General features: G+C 39.5%; 1 protein-coding gene across 2 annotated transcripts in view; it reads right to left on the bottom strand.

Annotated features, from left to right (window-relative positions):
- The window catches only part of MRPS31 (mitochondrial ribosomal protein S31), a 41,731-nt gene that overhangs the window by 17,816 nt on the left and 4,598 nt on the right, over positions 1-19,317 (bottom strand). The window contains exons 2-4 of one of the 2 annotated variants that reach the window (XM_014590057.2): positions 18,685-18,972; positions 5,649-5,807; positions 4,252-4,392 (exon numbers count right to left, since the gene is read on the bottom strand). In XM_014590057.2, coding sequence (XP_014445543.1) covers positions 4,252-4,392; positions 5,649-5,807; positions 18,685-18,972 — 588 coding nt within the window. The remainder of the gene's footprint in view (positions 1-4,251; positions 4,393-5,648; positions 5,808-18,684; positions 18,973-19,317) is intronic. The other variant, XM_014590056.2, reaches the window with a different exon arrangement.

The following is a 19,317-nucleotide window of genomic DNA, read 5'->3' on the forward strand; positions in this document are numbered from 1 at the left end:
TCCCTTTTTGTGGGGAAGTTGCACATGTGTGTGTGTGTGGGGGGGCATTTCTGTTTTTAGTTCTGCTATAGGGTGCATGTGCGTGCCAGAGATAGTGAGAGAAAGTGAGAAATCACCCCTGAAGGGGGATGGCCATGGAGCAACCCTTTTCCTCCCTTCTCCTTTTGGGATTTTGGGCACATGCACACATGCACCTGGTATTTTTTAAGACACAGAGTCTGGGACTTGAACCACAAAGTTGGTCATGTGGGACTCAACTGCATGCTGGCTTAGTGGGGCTGTTTTGTTAGAGAGGACTGGCTATGTTGCCATCGCTTGGCTTCAGCTTTTCAGGTAACTGAGAATACCAGCACTGCCACCATATATGGCTTTCAAAACATTCCCTTTACAAAAAAGTTGTTCTGCAATTTAAAAATAATTATTAACTTTCTTTACCTAATTATTGAAATTAATATCAGAGAATTAATAAGTAACTTTTCTTGCTATGCTTTTTTTTTTTAGGTTTTTGCCACAAGGTGTGTGTGCTCACCGGAGACAGAGAGACAGAGAGGAAGAGAGAGAGAGAAAGTGAGACATCACCCCCTGCGGGGGAAAGGCCATGTCATAATACCTACTTCTTCATTCTCATCTTGGGACTTTGGGCATGCACAAACGCATGCCTGGTGTGATTTTCAAGTTACCAGGTCTGGGACTCGAATTATGGTCAGACATGTAGGAAACCACCTTTACCACCATGCCACCTGCTGGCCCCTCTAGTTATACTTTAATTAATGGTTTTATGCATCAATTCACATATTTACCTAAATAAATTTATTGGCAGTTTATAAACTGGAGGATTAATTTAAAAAATAATTTTATTTCTTTGCTGGATCAAATTACATTTTTCTACTAAACTGGGAAAATGAAAATATTCTATTACAATGAGATAAGAGTGATCTTGGATGATTTAAGTTGTCCTCTAGCAGCCTCCCAAGTGTTTGTAAACAAAGGCTCTTATGCTCTGTAACTATCCTAAGTGCCTTGATTCATCTCCCTCAATTGCATGTCGTACAAACAGCACGATGGATTAGAGCAACTCATAGTAAAGAGGGGAATGACTTGGCCAAGCGTGGAACTTTAGAAGAGGAATGTACTAAAAAGGAAGGCAACAGAATCTTGTTGAGAATTCACATAGTATTAGGTAACTGGCACCTGCTTCTTTTCTATTCTTCAAAAAACCCACTGAAGCTGGGTTTCACTTTCAATATTTTACAACTGTGGAGAGAGACTGATGCAGGCTAAAAAAGTTGCCCCAGTCACAGAATTAGTCAGTGGCAGTACCAAGATTCCCCAGCAGGCCAATGTGACTCATACAGTCTCTAACTAAACCAATCAGCCTGCAATATATTTTTGGTGATCTGACCTGTGTTGTCTTGGGCTGCCCTGATTTAGCCCAACTCACATCAGAGCAAACAACTTGGGGCATCACTACTGCTTCTCCTTGTTCCCCTTCAGTTAGCTTTGTCAGCTTTTTAACACAATCACTGTATGCACGGACACCCTACCCTGTGTCTATGTTTTTAGCTGCTCCCTTGCTGCTAATTTCTTCTTTATTCATAATAGAGTGCACGTGCGCACGCATGAGAATTGTGAAGGAGAGAGGAAGAGAAGAGCGCCCTCCACAGGATCTGGTCATGTTGCAGTCGCCCTCCTCTCAACCTCCAGAGTAAGAAGACTGATGCATCCATAATGTCAGACACCTACCAGCGATAATACACATAAGCAATAAAGCAAATCTACAGATCCTGGGCACTCCTGCCCATGCCTGGCATGTTTCAGGCTGACTGGGCCATAGACTCAAACCAGTCACCATAGGGGATCCTGCTTCTTTGGAGCAGTGCGTTATCACTGGGTCATGGAACTGGCCTCTGCTTTCTAATTTTTAATGGCAGATAATGTTAAAAATCAAGCTATGATTCACCATTATAAACTCAAAGAAGACTGAATCAGTTAAATATTCTTAAGGATAAATAGATTCAGTTAAATATTCAAAGGCATGCTCTACAAACATGTCTATTTTATTCAATAATATATCACAAATACAAATTACTTTAAGTTAGTAAGTCAAAAAATAGGCCAAAATCACTGTAACCTCTCAAACTTATTATATTAACTGCTATCTTTTGTAATCTTCCTGTACAAATCAGAAACACCCAGAAATAGCTAAATTAAATCCCCCAGATTATAGTTAAAAGCATTGAATATATAATGCATTGAAAATATTCCAATTGTGAACATATCCTGCTATAAAGATCAATTCATTTTTGTCAGACCAGGTCAAAGTATCTGCTTCTTCCTCCTGAACTATCACTTTCTGGACATAAAGAAAAGAAAGAACATGGGGTTGGCAGGTGGCATTGTGGTTAAGGGCACTGGACTCCCACATGGCTGACCGTGGTTCAAGTCCTGGACCTGGCAGCTTACTTTCTCACTTTCTTTTTCTCTCCCTCTTGCTCTGTCCCTCTAAATAAATAAATAAAGTTGAATAAAATAATTCATTTTTTAAAAAAAATAAACTTTAAAAAAAGGTAAAAAATCAGAAACTTTATAAAAAATACAGAAAAATTTTTATTACAAAATAACTTTGTAAGCCAAGGCTTAACACCTTTAAAAATCACAAAGTAGCAGATTCAAATTGCCACAAATAATCTACGACTTTATGGTATTACACAGACATCTTTCGTTTTTCCTTCCCTCTTTTTTTTTTCTTCTTTTTTTTTTTGGAGAAGTTTTTGCTATAAGGTGTGTGTGCTCACCAGAAAAAAAGACAGAGACAGAGAGATAGAAAGTGAGGAATCATCCCCTGGGGGGATGGCCACGCTGCACGCTGCAAGCCCTCCTCCTCCATTCTCCTCTCGGGATCTTGGGCACGCATGGATGCAAGCACATGCACCCAGCGTTGAGTCTTAGCCACCGGGTCCGGGACTCAAACTGCAGTCAACTACATGGGAGTCCAGCGACATGGCTATCATGCTAACTGCTGGTCCCTTTTTCTTCGTTTTTTAGACTGTGTTATTTTTCTAGCATATGATGAACGATAACCATATATAAGATATAAACGGTATATGCAGTATTAGAAACTCAACATTCATAATGAAAAAGAACACTTCTTGCAAAACATTCATTTGTTCAGAATTCAATTGGCATCACTTATTCCGAATCAGGATACCCCTACTCTGTGTGGATAGGCATGATGCAGGTCTCATTTTTTTTTCTTTTGAAGAGGTTTTTGCTATAGGGCGCGTGCGCTTACGAGGACAGAGAGACAGAGAGACAGAGAGAAGAAAGCGAGAAATCACCCCCGGGGGGATGGCCACGACACAATCCCTTCTCCTCCATTTTCCTCTCGGGATCATGGGCCCGCATGCACACATGCCTGGCGTGAGTTTAAGCCACTGGGTCAGGGAATTGAACTGTGGTCAACTACATGGGAGTCCAGAGACATAGCCATTACGCCAACTGCTGGTCCCTGCAGGTCTCATTTTAATTGACAATATAAAAAAAAATACAGGACTGGAGGCCAGCAGATGGTATAGTAGTTATGTCGCTGGACTCCTACATGGCCAACTGTGGTTCAAGTCCCAGATCTGGTGGCTTCAAAATCATGCTGGGTACGCGTACGTGCATGTCCATGATCCCATGAGGAGAATGAAGAAGGGACTGTGGCGTGGCGTCCCCTCAGGGGGTGATTTCTCATGTTCCCTCTCACTGTCTCTGTCTCTCTCTCTGGTTAGTGCATACACCCTATGGCAAAAGCCTTTAAATACAAAAGTCCATGGCCTAGTGCTCAAAGCAACTAAATCCCCCATGGCTGACTGCGTGGTTCTAATTCTGAAGCTGGCAACTTGAAAATCACACTGGGTGCACGTGTGTGCATGCCCAAAATCCTGAAAGGAGGGATAAATGGCAAAGAAGGGATTGTGGCGTGACCATTTCCCACAAAGTATGCTATCTCACACTCCCTCTCTCTCTGTCTCTCTGGTAAGTACACAGCCCTCTGAGAAAATTTTAAAAATAAAAGAAAAATGAAGGACTGCTAAACCAAGAACTCTCCCTCTCTAGGAAATGGTATAGGAACAGGAAGAAGACTAATGCATCAATAATGCTCAGACACCTACCAGTGATAATACACACAAGCAACAAAGCATACCCAAAGCTAATGTAAAAACAAACCATACACATAAAACCCAACAGACCACAAAGTCTGAATACCGTTTTCTAAGATCAGCCGTCTTCTTCTGGCCAAGGTCACTGTCCACTCCTTCATCAAACTGAATCTGATGCTCTGGTCTTGTACTAACTCTGGGGGTTGCAGATCTGGCAACTTTCATATCTGATACTATGCTCCTGAAACTGAAATAATAAAAAAGATCAACGGTGTTAGAAATTTAGAGCTTTCACAAATAGGAGATTGATACTTTTTTTTTCTCTCTATTAACATTTTTTAAAAGTTCATTTCTTTTATGAGAGAGTAGGCAGAGAGTGAGACACACACACACGCAAATACACACCACTGACAGGACCTTGTTATGCTGAAGCCCTCCCCCCAGTCTCCTAGCCGGCAAGGATCACAGCATCCCAAAGTGTTCAAGTCAACCTGGGAACCAAACCTCAGTCTTCCCAAATGGTTCCAGCATGGCACAACAGTGTCCTACCGCCTGCATCATCTCAATTGCTGGATCAACAATTAATTCTCATTTTGTTTCTAATATAGTACAAAAAGTTAAGTTTAAACTAAAAATGTCACATATTAACATAAACATACCAAGACTGTTATGATTTATGTATACTTCTCTTTTAAAGATATTCCTCAGAAATCTTTATGTATAACATAAAAGTATCACTTATAAACAATTACCAAACACCCAAAGAAGTTGGTAGGAAAGTACAATCAGTATCTGTATCTACCACCTATACCCCCAAACTAAATTAAAATGGAAATTCAGCCATTTTAGTGCTGACTTGTAATTTTTCAATCACAAGTAAAATCAGTCACCTAGTGAGAATATTAACTCTGGTACACAGTCTCAATTGATTTAGATTATTCTCCAAAATGAAGCAGTGCCACCACTTACTGTACCTGAGCAGCAAATAGTATAATGTAGCACAAAATGATGAGAGATGAAGAGGATAAGCGGAAAGGTGTCAGTTCAAACATAAGAACAAGGAAAGAAAGAAAGGGAAACAGGCTTGAAGATTACACATAAAGCTGGCAAAGTATTTAGCTGGGAAAAAAAGAGATAATATCTCACTCTATCATTTACTTATTTAATAAATCACTAGATTTACAATTTCTTTTCTAAGGATAAGAAACTGTAACTTCCTAAAAGAAAAGTTTAGCCATTCAAAAACTATAACCTGATTCAGGTTTTCTTTTTTTTTAATCAAACTGCTAAAATTCCATGTATGAGGCATATTTTATACATAAATGTATTGGGGCATCGGAAAAGTCATGACACATTTTTACATAGTAAAATGTAGAAAAATACCTTATGACTTTTCCAACGACCCAGTATATATCAAAATTATTTGTTCATATTACTCACCAGCCACATGAAAACGCCTATTTTGAGATATGAACTACTGACATAATTATTTGATCTACTCACCTAATTTTAGGTCTGTTTCCGTCTACCTGTGCCCTTACATCTTCCTCATGCTGCTGGAGCTGCCTGAGCAGTTCGGATTTAGTCGTCTGCTTGTCGAAAGGGAGGGATTCCGCAACAGCAGATGCAGCCGCCACCAACTCAGGACTCAGCTGCTCTTTTCTTCAGAAGAAAATGAAACACAAATGAGAAAGGAAAAAAAAGGGGCTACTTGTTATGCCATTAGTCTAGTGAAAATGACTTCACTGAAATAAAATGATTCCATTCACATTAAGTTTCAGAAAAGACAAAACTCATCAGATGAGGCAAAGAAAAAAAAAAAAAAAAAAAAGAGGCTACTGACTGAGAAGATGAAAATGGGAAATGTTGGGACCAGCAGTTAACGTAATGGCTATGTCACTGGACTCCCATGTAGCTGGACGCGGTTCGCATCCTGGACCCAGTGGCTTAAAACTCACACCGGGCGCGGGTGCGTGTTGGCCCAAGATCCTGAGAGAAGAACGGAGGAGAAGGGATTGCAGCGTGGCCACCGCCCCTGGGGGGTGATTTCTCGCTTTCAGTCTCTCTTTCTGGCGAGCACACTAGTCCTATAGCAAAAAAGCTCTCCAAAAAAAAAAAAAAAAAAGAGAAATGTTCTTTTTTCTTAAACTGTATAGGTTACATGGGCAAATCCATATGTCAAAATTCTGCAGTAGGTGGTGTGGTGATTAGGGTTCTGGACTCTCGCATTGCTGATGTGGTTTAAGTCCCAGACCTTGGCAGCTTGCTTTCTCACTTTTTTCTTTTTTAATTTTTTTCTTTTTTTTTTTTTAAGAGAGAGATTTTGCCATAGGGCATGTGCACTCACCGGAGAGACAGAGAGACAGAAAGTGAGAAAACACCTGACAGGGGAGCTGGCCAAACTACATCCCTTCTCCTTCATTCTCCTCTTGGGATTTTGGGCATGCATACATACACGCCCGGAATGAGTTTTAAATCCACTGGGTCCAGGACTCAAACCACAGTCAACTATATGGGAGTCCAGCGACATAACCATTATGCCATCTGCTGGTCCCACGCTTTCTCACTTTCTCTCTCTCTCTCTGTTGAGTATATATGTCCCATAACAAATTAAAAATAATACAAATAAAATGAAATAATTCTTTTTGTGTGTGTGAGAGAGATTTTTGCTACAGGCGTTGTGTGTATGCCAGAGAGATAAAGACAAAGACAGAAGCAAAAAAATCACTCCCCAGGGGATGGCCACATCACAATCCCTTTTCTTTCATTCTCCTCAGGATTTTAGGCACCCACGCACACACATCGGGCTTGAGTTTTAAGCCACCAGGTCTGGAATTTGAACTGTGGTTGACCACACAGGAGTCCAACCACATAACCATTATGCTATCAGCTGGTCCCAAAATTCTATAGCCAAGATTTGTTCACTTCACTGTATCTATGTTTTACCTAAAAAAAAAAAAAAGGGGGGGGGAAAAAAAAGGGGGGGGGCGGTAAATGTATATCTGATACAAGGGCAAAAGGTTTGTTGTTGAAGCTGAGTGACAGGTACAAAGGGGTTCATTATAAGATTTTGCTGACTTTGCACATGTTTAAAATTTTTCATTAGAAAAAACTTAAAAAAGCAACTCATATATAAATTAGAGTAAATTAATAGAAAAAATGTCAGAAATGAAAAGAAATTATTTACACTTTTTTTTTTAAGAGAGACTTTTGCTACTTGCCAGAGACACAGAGAGACAGAAAGCAAGAAATCACCCTCCAGGAGGGATGGCCATCCTGTAATCCCTTTTCCATTCTCCTCTTGGGATCTTGGGCATGCACGCACACAGACCCTGCCTGAGTTTTAAGTCACTGAGTCTAGGATTCAAACTGTGGTTGACTGCATGGGAGTGCAGTGATGTAACCACTACACCATCTGCTGGTCCCTGTTTACAACATTTATTGCACTGGGAACTGCCATCTCAATCAGTGGGATCCAAATTAATACTTTATTATACCTGGCTTTCTATATTATCGAATATGCAAATAAAAATCCCAAAATTCCCAAAGTTGTTGAACAATAATTTTAGACTTCATTAAGGATATGGGAAGTTTAATATCAAATAGAAATGAAAGAAAAACAAAATGACAAAAGGAAATACAGGCATAATAATTAAAAAGAAATGTACTACTTTTGGGTCACCATGGAATGCAGCAGTTAAGTGTTATGTATAGAAAACTAGATCCTTGGGACCAGCAGTTAGCATAATGGCTATGTCGCTGAACTCCCATGTAGCTGAGCGCGGTTCAACTCGCAGACCCAGTGGCTTAAACTCACGCCAGGCATGTGTGCATGTGTGCCCAAGATCCCGAGAGGAAAATGGAGGAGAAGGGATTGTGGAGTGGCTATCCGCCCTGGGGGGTGATTTCTTGCTTTCCGTCTCTCTGTCTCTCTCTGCCTTTATGGCGAGCACAGGCACCCTATAGCAAAAACCTCTCTCAAAAACAAACAAACAAAAACTGGATCCTCTGTGTTCCATCACGGTTTGAGTCAGTCCCTGTCAACTTGAAAAACACAGCAGGTGCACATGCTTGTATGCCCAATGTACTGATGGGATGAAGAAATGGCGGGAAAAAGACTGTAGCATGACACCTCACTGGGATGTGCTTCTCTCTCCATCATTAAGTGCACACATCCACTGGGAGGGAAAAAAAGTGTTACCCTCAAAATTGTAACCTATGAATACAACTTAAACCTTATCCCAAGTTACTGTACTTCTCTCATAAACTATACTTTTGAACTCCATTTTCAAATTTTAATATATGTTGAGGCCTGCAAGTGGCATGATGGTTAAGGTGCTGGACTCCCACATGGCCAATCATAGTTCAAGTCCCAGACCGAGTGGCTTGCTTCCTCACTTTCTTCTCTCTCTCTCCCTCTCTCTCTCTGTGTCTCTCTCTGGTAAACTGAAAAATGATCACGACAATAATAATAATAATAATAATAAATGCAATTAATTAAATAATTATTTTTTAACTTTTTTGATTTATTTATTTTAATTTGACCAGAGAGATAAAGAAAGCAAGCAAGCCAACAGGTCCAAGACTTGAATCACAGTTGGTCATGTAGGAATCAAGTGCCCTTAACCATCATGCCACCTGCCAGCCCCCATATTGCCAGGTTTATTTTTTTTCCCCAAGAAGAGCAGTTTTAACTTTAATAAGTCAAAGAAATGCTAAGGAACTTTGCTTAAAACTTAAAGCTAGGAAACAGGTTAGGATTCTGTTTAGATAGTAGGTTCATGAATCTATCAGCCGCTCCAGACAGGATAAAAATTTTTAAAACTGGAAAACAAAGCCTAGAAGAAAATCAACAATGTTTTAGTCAAAAGTCAAAAAATGCTATTTCACCAGTTCAGTCTCATGTACTTTATCTATCTTCTCTTCTGGTTCGATCTTCCAGATTAAATTCTGAAATATAATATTCAACTCCACACTTGTCCCTACAATTAAGTTGGCCATTTTCTTAGTTTTTGAACTCTTATTTTTGTGTCTCTGTATTTAATTTTCCTAGTATAGCACTCTCTTAAGAACTTCTTGGAGATCTGGTCTGGTGCTGGTAAATTCTTTCAGGTTTTGTCTATCTGAGAATGTCTTTGTCTTTTCTTCCCACATGAAGGACAATCTTGCCGGGTACAGTATTCTTGGTTGAAATGGCTTTTCCCTTAATGTGGCGAGCACTGCATACGGGAGCCATCTTGAGCTATCCACCATCTTGGAAACCATTAGGCTTCACTTTCTCACTGAGCAAATCGTTTCTCAGAAATCATGTGACCAACTGTTCTCCCCAGAAGTGGTTGGGTTTCTAGGCAACAGGAGAGATCCACCCACATCAATGATTGGTTCATGCTGTTCTATCTCATTTGCATTTCGGGCAACCGATTGGTGACCACCAGCTGTATATAACTCGCCATTTTTCCTCAATAAACGGAAGTAGACGGAAGAAGATGACTTGATCAGCACCTCGTAGTGTGTGTGCGTGTGTTTGTCCCATCTCTCACTCCCTCCCCCAAGGAACTTGTTCAACTGTCCCGCGGGCCGGGACACCTTAACACTTTGAATATATTTTCCCATTCTTTCCTCCCTCACATTGTTTCTGAGGAAAGGTCTGCTGTTAGCCTGACGAGATATCCTTTGTAGGTAACTTGCCGTTTTTCTCTTGCCAATCTTAGTATCTTGTCTTTGTCTGTGGTTTTGGTCAATCTGGCTATAATGTGTCTTGGAGAAGATCTTCTTGGGTTGATTCTATTTGGGGTCCTCTGTATTTCTTGGGACTGAATCTTTGAGTGCCTCTCCAGGTTTGGAAAGTTTTCTTGCAGGATTTCATGGAATAGATTATCAATGCCATCAATGCCCTTATTAGTCTCTTCGCCTTCTGGGATACCAATTATCTGGATGTTTGGACATTTGATGGTGTCTACTATTTTTCATATATTATTCTCATTTTTTTTTTTTTTTTTGGCAATTTTCTCAGTCTTTGTGGAGGATTTCTCTAGGTCAGCAATTTTATCTTCTACATCTGAGATTCTATTTTCTGTATGATCTAGTCTGTTTTTAATACTTTCAAGGGAGATTTTGACTTCCTGTATTATAGCCTTCATCTTTAACAGGTCTATTTGATTCTTTTTTATAGTGTATATTTCTTCTTTTAGATTTTGCAAGAATATCCTCACCTCCTGGAACTCGTCATCTCCTTTCTTTCTCTTCTGGAGTTCACCATATCTCTTCTCTTCCATCTCTGTTAGCTTCATCATTATGAATATTCTAAATTCTTTATCAGACATTTCCATGATTTCCATTGAACTGTCTGTGGATGAAGAAGAGTTATTCTCTTTTCTTGGAGGAGAGGTATTTTCTTGCTTTCCCATATTTCTTGTGGCCTTGTGGTGATTTCTAGTCATCTGATGGATGGTGTGCTTTTTCCTAATTCTTGAAGTTCAATCTGAGCATTCACGAGAGTGCAGAAGGAGGTGATCTGGAATCTATTTGCCTATACGTTTTTATCCCTTTGAGCAGCAGATTCAATGGATATTGAGGAATATGTTAACCCTAATAGTATTGGCTACGGTTCCCTTATATCCATCTTGAAACACAGTGAATGGAGATTGAGGAACAGAGTGATGAGACAAAAGAAAAAGAAAAGGAAACAGACAGAGAGAGAAAGAGAGAGAGAAATAAAGAAACAGAGGGAAAAAATTTTAAGTTATTTTTGTTTTTTAAAGCAAAAAAATTAAAAAAAAACTAGTTTCAGGAGCGATGAAACAGTCTTCTTTTGAAGGCCTGCCCCTTGCCTCTCCTAGATAGGAGGAGGAAAGGGGATTATTAGCAAGATAAAGGAGAAGCTTAAAGCCAAAGATTACTTTAACTTAAAAAATTTTAAAAAGAAAAATTACAAAAAAATGAGACAGACAGAGAGACAGAGAGAGAAGGCTAGAGGGGCTCCCTACCACTCGAGTTTGGGGAGCTGGAGGCTGAGTTATCAGTAGAATATCTCCATTTCTCTTTTTTCCCTGAAATCACTAGTTCTCAGGAGCCATGATGAAGTCTTCTTCTGAAGGCCTGCCCCTTGCCTCTCTACTCAAGTTTGGGGGCTGGAGGCTGAGTTATCAGTAGAATATCTCCATTTCTCTTTTTTCCCTGAAATCACTAGTTCTCAGGAGCCATGGAGGAATCTTCTCAGTAAATAATTCTTTAAAAAATGTTTTTAAACATGTATTTAGTCAGAGTATGCAAAGATTACAGATGAGTATTCATTTTTTAGAACTATGCTTTTTTTTTTTTTTTTAATGCTATAGGGCATGTGCACCTGCCAGAGAGACAGGGGGTGAGGGGGAAAGAGAGAAGGAAAGTAAGAAATCACCGCCCAGAGAGATGGCCACACTGCAATCCCTTCTCCTCCAGTATCCTTTAGGAATCATGGGAATGCAGACACACGTACCTGAAGTGATTTTCAAGTCATAGTGTCTGGGACTTGAAACATGGAATAAGCCATGTGGCATCCAGTGCCTTAACCTCTACACCACACACGAGCCCCAAAATTTGCATTTTAAACAATGGTTTCTTTTACAGTTATAGCCTCTGAATTTTAAGTTTCAAATATTCTAATTAATAAAAATTGTGGGGAAGCTTGTTATCAAAATAAGATAATGTTTACATATAATTATTTTTTGTTTTAATCATTGTATAGACAAATTTCTATTTTGAATCGTTTTCTTAGTAAGCTATTCAGAGGTGTTACAGTATTGAGTAAAAGGTGTGTTTATTTTTAAATTCTTGTTTCAAAAATTTTCCCCCAAAATGGTTAAACCCCTGCAATAAACTTGAAGTTGCCTGCAATGTTTGCATTTGTCCATGACCAACGCCTGACCAGCATTAGGGTTTCTCGTTTTGATTATTTTTGCCAATAGGTGTAAAATGGTACCCTGGAGTAATTTTTTTTTTAAATTTAATTCAACAGAGAACTTTACTTTTCTATCTGTCAAATGTTTCCTTCCCTTGTACATCACACCCATTTTCCACCAGCCACTCTCTATCAACAACTCTCACCCCTTACAGTCTCTAGCATTTACACCCATCCTCTCCACCATCACATCTTCAGATCTCTCAACCTCTACTCTAGCACTCAATACAAACTGAGTGGGAATATACAATGTGCATCTTTCAGAGGTTGGCTTACTTCACTCAACATTAAGTCTTCTATATTATCTACTTTGAGTTAAACAATAGGCTTTCATTGTTTCTTATAGTTGTAATATTCCATACTATATATGTGCCACAGTTTTTCAATCCAGTCATCAGTTTTTGGATACTTGAGTTGAATCTTTCTACATAGATTTTAACAATGTTATAAGAATGTGTTAAAACACTTTTAACAATCTATTCTATAACAATCTAGACAGTCTCATTAATGCATACTTTTCATATCCTTTTTAATTATTTAATTTGATTTATTATTTTTAAATTTTGCTATAGGGCACACACGCTCACCAGAGAGACAGAGAGAGAGAGAGAGAGAGAGAGAGAGAGAGAGAAAGGGAGATGGCAAGTCGCCAGGTCCGGGACTCAAACAGCAATCGGCCATGTGGGAGTCCAGCACCTTAACCATCATGCCACCTTGCTGACCCCTTCTTAAGATCCTTTTCATACTTTCTGAATTCCTTTAAAATTAACTCTAGGACACATAATTTCAGAAAAGGAATCCCAGTGAAGGGAAAGATATTACTGAACAGATACCTAAATGGGCATAACTTTTGTCAGGCCATTTGGATATATATATATACATATGTATATATATATATATGTATAAGACTAAAAAAACAGGCAAAGTTTTTGACATAGTGATCTCAATTATAGAAATACCTATCTAGGGAACCAGTAGTTAGCGTAATGGCTATGTCACTGGATTCCCAATGGCTATGTCACCGGACTCCCAATGGCTATGTCGCTGGACTCCCACGTAGTTGACCATGGTTCGTGTCCCGGACCCGGTGACTTAAAATTCATGCTGGGCACGGCGCGTGTGCGTACATGCCCAAGATCCTGAGAGGAGAATGGAGGAGAAGGGATTGTGGCGTGACCATCCCCCCTGGGGAATGGAATGATTCTTTCTGTCTCTATGTCTCTCTCTGTCTGTCTGGCGAGCGCACGCACCCTATAGCAAAAAAAAAAAAAAACCTCTCCAAAAAAAAAAGAGAAATACCTATCCAAAGAATTTGAGGAATACTGCACATCCCAAGTGTAAGGCCTAAGTTGTTTTATCTCCTGCCTGAAAGGAAAACCAGCTCTCAGATAACTGCATGGCTTTGTCCCTAGCTCTATTTCGAATCTCTGGATCTTTGCTTAGATCTGAGTTATCAGAATTCTTCCCTAATCACTCTTTTTTTGTTTAGGTTTTTGCCATAGGGCACATTAGGCAGAGAAAGAAAGAGAGAGAGAGGAAAAATCACCTCCCTCTCCCCAGTGGTGGGGGAGATGGCCATAACACAATCCCTTCTCCTCCTGGGATTTTAGAAATGCAAGCCCACATGCCCAGCATGATTTTCAAGCCACCAGGTCCATGACTCAAATTGCGGTCTATCACGTAGGAGTCCAGAGCCTTGACTACCACACTACTTGTTGTTCCTGTCCCATCACTCTTAAAAATAGCACTTCTCCAGCCACATCATTCTGTTTTACCACCTAAGATTCTGTGCATATGTATTTGATCCAAGTATATCCCCCTCACACCCCTCCTCCCATTTTAATGTAGGAAGCAGAGACTTTTTTCAATTTTCTATTTCTTCCATGAGACAAACAGACAGGCAACCCCAATAAGGTCTTCATGCCATGATCCACTCCCAGCCTCAGCCAACCTGGATCATAGAACCCAAGAATGCACCTGGGATGTACAGAGAGATCACAGGATGAGAACTCAGGATGTTCTCATGTGGATCCAACTTCACAGGGCTATGTGTTACTGCTGTGCCATTGGGCTGGCTCTGTCCACAGCACTTTGGACAGTGCCTGCGATATAATGGCAATAGGAAGTTGTTGAATGAACAATGCTAATTATAGCAAGATATTTTTCTTTTTTCATAATAGAGCTCTTACATGTGTGTGTGTGGGGGGGCACCCCCTATAGGGGTTGATCACACTGCAATCCCCTTCTTCCAGTTCCCTGGATATTGAGCATATGTCCAGTACATTTCAGGGGGACTGGGCCAAGGATTTGAACCATGAGGCTTCCAGCACTGCAGCCTGGTGCAGTACCACCTGTGCCACCACAGTCTCTCCCTCCTCTCCTGTCCCTTTGAAGTTTTTATTTTATTTGTTCATGAGAGAAGCTGGGCGGGCCATAGCAGTATTTTATATGAGTAAAAGATTAGAAATAATCTGAGTTTCAAACGGGGAATCAATTAATAATTATAGTGAGTAATAGCTAGCTCAAGTCTTCTTACTGGATGATCAGAGAAGTTAGTTACTTAAGTTAAAGCAGAAGCTAGAAATTCTGGTTGTCACTGTGCCCCCTCACCACTAATGTTTCAGGCAACAGCTAGCGTCAACCACAGGAAATGCAAGTGAACGAGCCTTCAGATGATTCCAGATCCCAGCTTTGAATATGCCCTAGCTAATGCTGAGTGGAGCAGACATAAGCTTTACGCTGAGGCCTTCATTCCCAAACTGTGCTCTCAGGTACTCTGGGCATCACAGAGCAATGTAGTCACATCTGTCATGACTATGTAAACAGCTAACTCAATATAGTTCACAGTTTTAACATATCATTGTTCCTTTCGATGACATCTTATCTTTGTTACAGTGGTTTTTTTTAGCAGCTGCTGTGATAAGAAGCAAGTACTCTGAGAAAAATCAATGTAGAACAGGATGAGGGTAGCGGTATCTAATCTGATTCCACGAGTAGGTCATTTAAAAAAATACACAACTTCCTCCTTGCTCACTTTCTCTAGAGACACTCATCCTGACACCCAGGCACCATGCTCTGAGTAAGCCCAGGCCACACAGAGAGGTCATATGTACGTGTTTTTCTGCGAACAGCCTCAGCTAAGGTCTCAGCTGACAGCCAGCATCAACTGCCAGACCTGTGAGGCAGAAAACCTCATATGATTCCAGATCCAAGACTTCATCTGAGGTCCCAGACATGAAGAACAGAGACTAGCATTCTCCCATGTGCTGTCCAAACTACTGACTATGTGATCATAATGACTGTCTTAAGCTGCTAAGTTTGGGGGTAATTTGTGATGCAGCCATGATAACCATATCCATGGGGGTTCAACATATAAAACACAAGAAAGAAAATAAAAGGTCCTGCATAGAGCAATGATAATGCATCAGGAAGCAAAGATCATGACTAACCCAATTCTGTGCACCTGGGATTCCTAAAAAACGGGGATGAGGGGGCCAGCATGTGCCATTGTGATTAAGGTACTGGACTCCCATGTGGCCAACCACAGTTCGACCTGGCAGTGTGCTTTCTCACTTTCCTTTTCTCTTTTTCTGTTTCTCTCTGGACAAATTAAAAAATTAAAAAATTAAAAAAAAAATTTTTTTAAAGGGAGATGAGCACAAAAATCATTGAGATATATTTAAAAAAAAAATAAACTCAAAAGCAAATGTACATTTACCATTTTGATGTACAATAGAGCCAAAGCTGCTGCTTTGAGCATAGGCCCACTGACAGAAGATCCCACGACCCATCTTTAACATATTCTACACCATAGTGCATCCTACAATATTTCCAATTTAGGTTACTTTAAAGTGGAAAAGTGGAGCAAGGAGTGGAAAGGCTGGAGCAGGCAGGTGGTGTGGTGGTTGGGGTGCTGAATTCCTACATGGCCAACCATGGTTTGAGTCCTGGACCTGGCAGCTTACTTTCTCACTTTCTCTTTCTCACTGATCAAATTAACATAAAATAACAAATATAACTGAATAAATAATTATTTTTAAAAAAAGTGGAAAGGCTTATAAAGCAATGTGAGTGCAGAAATTTCCAATATTTTTATGACTGTCTCATTCATATCTAATTGGAAAGCAATTTTTTTTGAAAGCAATTTTTTTTAAGTTTCATTTGTTATTTTTAAAAAATTCACCTTAGAGTACATGCACTCATCAGAAAGAGAAAAAGAGAAAGTGAGAAAGCAACCCAACACGTCTGGGACTTGAACCAACGTCAGCCATGGGGGAGTCCAGCACCTCAACCACCATGCCACCTGCTGGTTCTGGGAAGCAATTTTAACAAATACCTTCACTGAATCTTTCCAAAACATTCAACTCCCTTTAGCCATTCCTATAATAACAATTTAACTGCATAATTATTTTTTTAGAAGAATTTTTTCATTAATTTATTTTAACTTGACCAGAGAGACACAAAGAGACAGGGAAAGTGAGAAAGCAAGCCACCATATAAAGAATTCAAACGTGGCTGGCCATGTGGGAATGTCCAGCACCTTAACCACCATGCCACCACCTGGTCCCCTAATTGCATATTAATATAATAAAGAGCACAATGGTCATAAACAGATCTGTAAGTTAAAAAGATCTGAAAGCTAAAAACTGTCACCCTTAATAAGTATTTATATATATATATATTATTTATCTCTATATAATTACATATAATTGTTTTGTTTCTAAAATTAGTAGGTACCTATTACTTCTGATACATAGAAATCAAGAAGTTCACAAAAAATTGAAATTGAGACCAGCAAATGGTGTAATGGTTACGCTGCTGGACTCCCATGTAGTCAACAATGGTTTGAGTTCCAGACCCAGACCTAGTGGCTTAAACTCACACCAGGTGTTTGTGCATATGTGTCCAAAATCCCAGAGGAGAATAGAGAAGACTGTGGAGTGGCCATCCACCCTAGGGGGGAATTCTCACTTCCTGTCTCTCTGTTTCTCTGGCAAGTTGCACATGCCCTACAGTAAAACTCTCTAAAAAAAAAAAAAAGTTAAAATTATTCTAGGAAGCAGGAATTTACATATCTGTTCTGACAAGAGATGTCAGCCGAGGGTGTTGTAAAGCCATATATTACCTGAACTGATGATGTCATCTATGTAAAATACATCAAAATTTCATGTATTACTAAAACAAAATACTGCCATTTAAACTGTAACACAATGCTAAGATACTAGATTGCACTTAGACTCAAATATAATACTATTTTGAGAAACATAAACTATTATAATACTACGATAAAAATGTGTAGAAAAAAGCTGAAGGGGCCAGCAGGTAGTATGGTGGTTAAGGCACTGGACTACAACATGGCCAACTGTGGTTCAAGTACTGGATCTGGTGGCTTGCTTTCTCACTTCTCCCCTCTCTCTTTGGTAAGTGTGTGTGTGCTATAGCAAATATAAATTAATTAATTTGATTAAAATAAATACTTCTAAAGATGCTGGAAGTCTAGAACCTTAACCACCATGCTACCTGCTAACCCCTAAAATAAATAATTCTAAAAAGAAAAAAGAAAAATGCTAAATGCAGTGATAATTACTGGTCAGGGGAAGTCACATAAAATATTAAGCAACATACTAACATGCTATCCCAAAAGGAATTTTCAAAATGGAAAATTTTAAATAAGCAAGTCCTTTACGAGCATGAAGCTACCTCCAAATCAAGATGTAAACAATATTGTTATTGTAATTAACAGCTTAAAAAGGCAGTTAACTGGCAATTAATAGCACTGATGAATATGTAAGAGAATGTGAAGAATTCTCAAGTAGATCACTACTCTCTTCCTTTCTCTAATGTGTATACAGATATCCTCCTGTTATTTAAATAAAAAATAATAGCATGTCTCAAGTAATTAATAGAGACCCTGTATTTAGAACTGCCACTTGTTCTTCTTTAATTCAATATCTCCCAAGTACTCTAAGTAAAAATATTTTTTACCTGAAACTAGCTGGTGATGTGTTGTTTAAGGGTCTGGATCCCATAGGCCAACAGTGAAGTTCAAGTCCTGGACCTGGTGGCTTAAAAACCATGCATGGTGCATGTGTGTGTGTGTGTGCACCAAATCCTAAATAGAGAAGGGACTACCCCAGGCCCATTCCCTTTGAGGGGTGCTTTCTTACTTTCCCCCTCTCTCTATCTCTCCAAAGAGTGCATGCACCTTTTAGCAAATAAAAAAAAAACTTTTTTATACACATACAGACACAGTTTGTTTACTGCCTTTTCAAAACTTGGTTTCAGGGACCAGCAGTTAGCGTAATGGCTATGTTGCTAAATTCCCATATAGTTGACTGCGGTTCAAGTCCTGAACCTGGTGGCTTAAACTTACACTGGGCACATGTGTGTGAGTGCCCAAGATCCAGAGAGGAAATGGAGAAGGGATTGTGGCGTGGCCATCCCCCCTGGGGGGTGATTTTTCGCTTCCTGTCTCTCTGTCTGTCTCAGTCTTTCTGGTGAGCGCACGCGCCCTATAGCAAAAACCTCTCAAAAAAAAAAAAAAAAAAAGAAACCCAAAAACTTGATTTCAAAGAACATTCAAATTGCAATTCAACCTACCTCTTCTTTGGTGTATCTTCCGTAGGTTTTTGAAGCCTGCTAATTGTAGCCTCCAAATTTGCAAGTGGTCTTCTGTTAGGTGGCTTTGTTGTTTGAACATTTACTGTACTTAATTCAACTTTCATGCTCTTAATAATATCTAACAAGTCTTTTTTTGTATTTTCTTTGACATTGTCTTGGCTCTCTGAAGTCTTTTTGGAAATCTCATTGGTTGGAACAGACTGCTCATCTTTCTTGCTATAGGTAACACAGTTGGTGCCAAAATACCTTTGGATGTTATTTTTTGTCCTGGAAAGATATTAAACAAAAAATACAATATAAAATAATAGAGCAATAACTAAAAAACCTTCTACATATATCTATTTTTTAAGTTCTGTTATAGGACACATACGGTTGGGGCGAAGAGAAAGGAAAGTAAGAAACCACCCCCTAGCAGGGATGGCCACTTGCAATCCTTTCTTCGACATTCTCCTCTTGGGATCTGGGCACATGCCACTGGGCTGGGATTCAAATCACGGTCAGCCATGTGGGAATCCAGTGCCATAACCAACAGCACTTGTGGCTCCTTCTACACATTTATAAATATTTTCAATTCAAGCCTTTTCTATTTGCTTTTTATTTAAAAATTTTTTA

Source organism: Tupaia chinensis, unplaced genomic scaffold (assembly GCF_000334495.1).
Source record: "Tupaia chinensis unplaced genomic scaffold, TupChi_1.0 Scaffold000402_1, whole genome shotgun sequence".
Taxonomy (NCBI): domain Eukaryota; kingdom Metazoa; phylum Chordata; class Mammalia; order Scandentia; family Tupaiidae; genus Tupaia; species Tupaia belangeri.